Source organism: Entamoeba histolytica, genomic scaffold (genome assembly GCF_000208925.1).
Source record: "Entamoeba histolytica HM-1:IMSS scf_1104750517495 genomic scaffold, whole genome shotgun sequence".
NCBI lineage: Eukaryota > Evosea > Mastigamoebida > Endamoebidae > Entamoeba > Entamoeba histolytica.
In genome coordinates, this window is record NW_001914973.1 from 46,288 (window position 1) to 49,349 (window position 3,062).

The following is a 3,062-nucleotide window of genomic DNA, read 5'->3' on the forward strand; positions in this document are numbered from 1 at the left end:
TTAATGGAACTCTCCCATACAACTTTTTTATTTATTGGTATTCTTTCTACCATAATTTTAAATTTACCAAGAAAATCATCAGAACTAAACTTAAAAGCATTGTCCCAATCAAAACAATTAAATGTTAAAATACTTTCTGAAGCTACATTTTTTAATACAAATGAATTATTCCATGTTGGTGAAAGTGATTCTTTAATTGTTTCAGTTTTTTTTCTTTTCTTTATTAATTCTCCTTCTTTTAATGATGTATAAGTTAAAATAATATAAGGATCAGATAGTCCAGTTGGGTCTGCTTTTGGTAAATTTCTAGCTGAAAAGATATTGATAGCTATTGTTACAAGAGAGTCTTGCATTGATTTTATTTTTCTAAAATTGATTTTTTTGTTTTTTTATTTATCATTTTAGTGTTATTTCAATTCCAGAAAAAAAGTATAATTGACGTATTTTTTATTGAAGAGGAATTTTCTTGATTTAAGTATTACTATAATTTGTTTAAATTTAATCAAATTTGTTTTTGAATGAAGAATTAATTTATCAACTCTTTCTCAATTCTAATCGAAAGATTCATTCATTTATTTTTTGTTATTTATTTTACTTGTTGTTATTTATACATCGAAGGTAGCATGTCTGAAACACTACACACAAACATTAATATAATTCAAACTTCAATTTTAATGGTAATTATCTGGTTATGATGGTGTATTTGAATTAGGAATGTATTAGGGAATACTGCAAAGGGTGTAGCAAGATATTATGGTAGAATATTACATGGTGTAATATAAGGAAGTACTGAAGTGTGGGTAAGACTAAAAGAAAATTAAACATAATAATATAGTGGGAATGAAATAGTCTTTTCTCTCATTCATAAAATTAAGAAAAAATGAAAAAGAAAATGTTTAAAATTAAGACAGAAAATAAACAAAAGGTTAAAAAGAAGGAATAAGCAGAAGAAGGATGAGAAGACATTAAAAGGAAAAATAAAAGAAAGAAGTGATTTTCTCATTTTTCAAGAAAAACATAAATGATAAGTTAAACAAAAAGATTACTCTTTTTTAAACAGCTCAGGGATTAATCTCCTCTAAACTAGGAAGAATATATGAAAAATCTATTAACACTTAATTAAGTAATTTTTAATTATTCATTTATTTTAAAAAAAAAACACATTGTGTGTGAAAATTTCATTAAATGAAATTAAATAAATCAACATTGAATTATGTCAATTTTTATTTCACCATTTCATTCATTAGCAGATGATATTAAATGTTTATATTCTTCATTATTTTGTTTTTCTATTCATCAAGATTGAATCATTTCATTTCAATTACTATGAAACGTTTTGGTGTGAAGTTTTCATTTCCACAAAGTGCATTTGATATTCCTTTATATTCAAATGAACGTTGTTTACAATGAGAATCTTTTTTATCATAGATTTTCTTAAGATAAATATCACCACTTCCAATTCCAAAATTAAACAACCAATTGTTTGATTTATTCCATAACCTAAATGCATCCTGTGGTTGTTTAATATCAAATTTTTTCATTCCTTCTATTCTTCCATTTGATTCTAATGAAAATAAAAATGATTTTGAATCATTTATCCAACCGTCATCTTTATCAATTTTAGAATTAACATATCCTCCAAATTTATTTCCATCTTCATCTTCAATAATAATTATTATATGTTCTTTCTTCATTACTCTTTCTCCAAATACTGATGTGTCTTTATTCCAATCATCGATATCTGAATCAAATAGTATATTTCCTACTTTTTTATTTGTCCATTCTTCTAGTTGTAACATTTCTTCCATCGTGTTCATTCCTTTCATTATTCTCAATCTTTTTTCTTGCTCTTGTTTCTTTCTTTCCTCTTCTTTTCTTCTTATTAAATTCTGCTGTGATTTTATCTGTTTCTTTTGGTATTCTGAATATTTTATCTCTCATTTTCATTTCTTCAAATGAAATAATTTTATCTATTAGTTCATTCTTTGCTTTATTAACTGATTCTTCATCATTAGTACATTCTTTTATGATTCTATCCATTTTATCTGTTACTGTCTTTATTTTATTTACTGTTTCTTGACTTTTTTCTATCACTAGTCTTCTTCTTCTTTCTGTTTCATCAATTCTATCAAATATTCCTTCTCCTCTTTTAATAGCTTCTGAGTATGTTTCATTCTCTTTTAGTTCAAGTACTTCATTTTTAATACTTCCTATATAATATTGATAATTCTTAGTAGTATCATCAATTGATTGTTGAATGTGTGGAAGTATTTCTACTACTTCTTTAATTAATTGGTTATTTTTGTTTATTAACTCTTCCATTTTAATTTAATTGATGTTTATAAGTTTAAAATATGATGTTTAAATAGTTAAATACACGTTATTAACACATAAAATTAAATATTATTTTTATTACCATTTTCTTTTATCAAACATCATTCATTTTTATTTTTACAATAACAATAAATATATAATAATATTAATAATATAATAATAATAAAATTATAATATTGATATTTTCTATAATTAGCTTATTTTATTTTTAGTATTTTTACATTATTTTAAATAACAAAAAAAAAGATAGAAGAGAAGAAGATTCAATTCTGTTTTATTTTTATTATTTCATCGTTTGTGATTTGAATTTTCATGTTTTATCAACAACACTTCAATCAAATTAATTTAATAAAGATAATAAATGATAAAGAAAAATAAGATAATAAAAATAAGAATAAGAAAGAAAAGAGAAAAGAAAAGAAATAAATATTATAAATACACAATAAATAAAAGAAATGAATAAAAAATAAATTATATTAAATAACAACATAATAGAAGAAATAATCAATATTTTATTTATTAAAATATTTAATATGAGAAAATATCAACATTGATAATATTTCTCTTTTTGTTTATTGAAGATGATATAAAAAGTAACATATTATTTTGAATTAAAATAAGAAATATTTTAATCATATTTTATTATTTTAATTTGATTATTTAACGCCATTACCATTCATTCCAATTAATAATTTATGAATAAACAAAAATAAATAATCATTATGACT

General features: G+C 21.9%; 1 protein-coding gene across 1 annotated transcript in view, besides 1 other annotated feature; it reads left to right on the forward strand.

The window, feature by feature from the left end:
- EHI_078750 (uncharacterized protein) overlaps positions 1 to 4 on the forward strand; it is a gene marked incomplete at both ends in the record, with an annotated part of 696 nt that extends 692 nt beyond the window's left edge. Inside the window, one exon of the mRNA XM_001913778.1 lies at positions 1 to 4. This exon is cut by the window's left edge and continues 692 nt beyond it. Within this exon, the coding sequence (XP_001913813.1) occupies positions 1 to 4 (4 nt within the window).
- A 608-nt stretch (positions 5 to 612) lies between these two features.
- Positions 613 to 1,133: a repeat region.
- Positions 1,134 to 3,062: the final 1,929 nt, after the last annotated feature.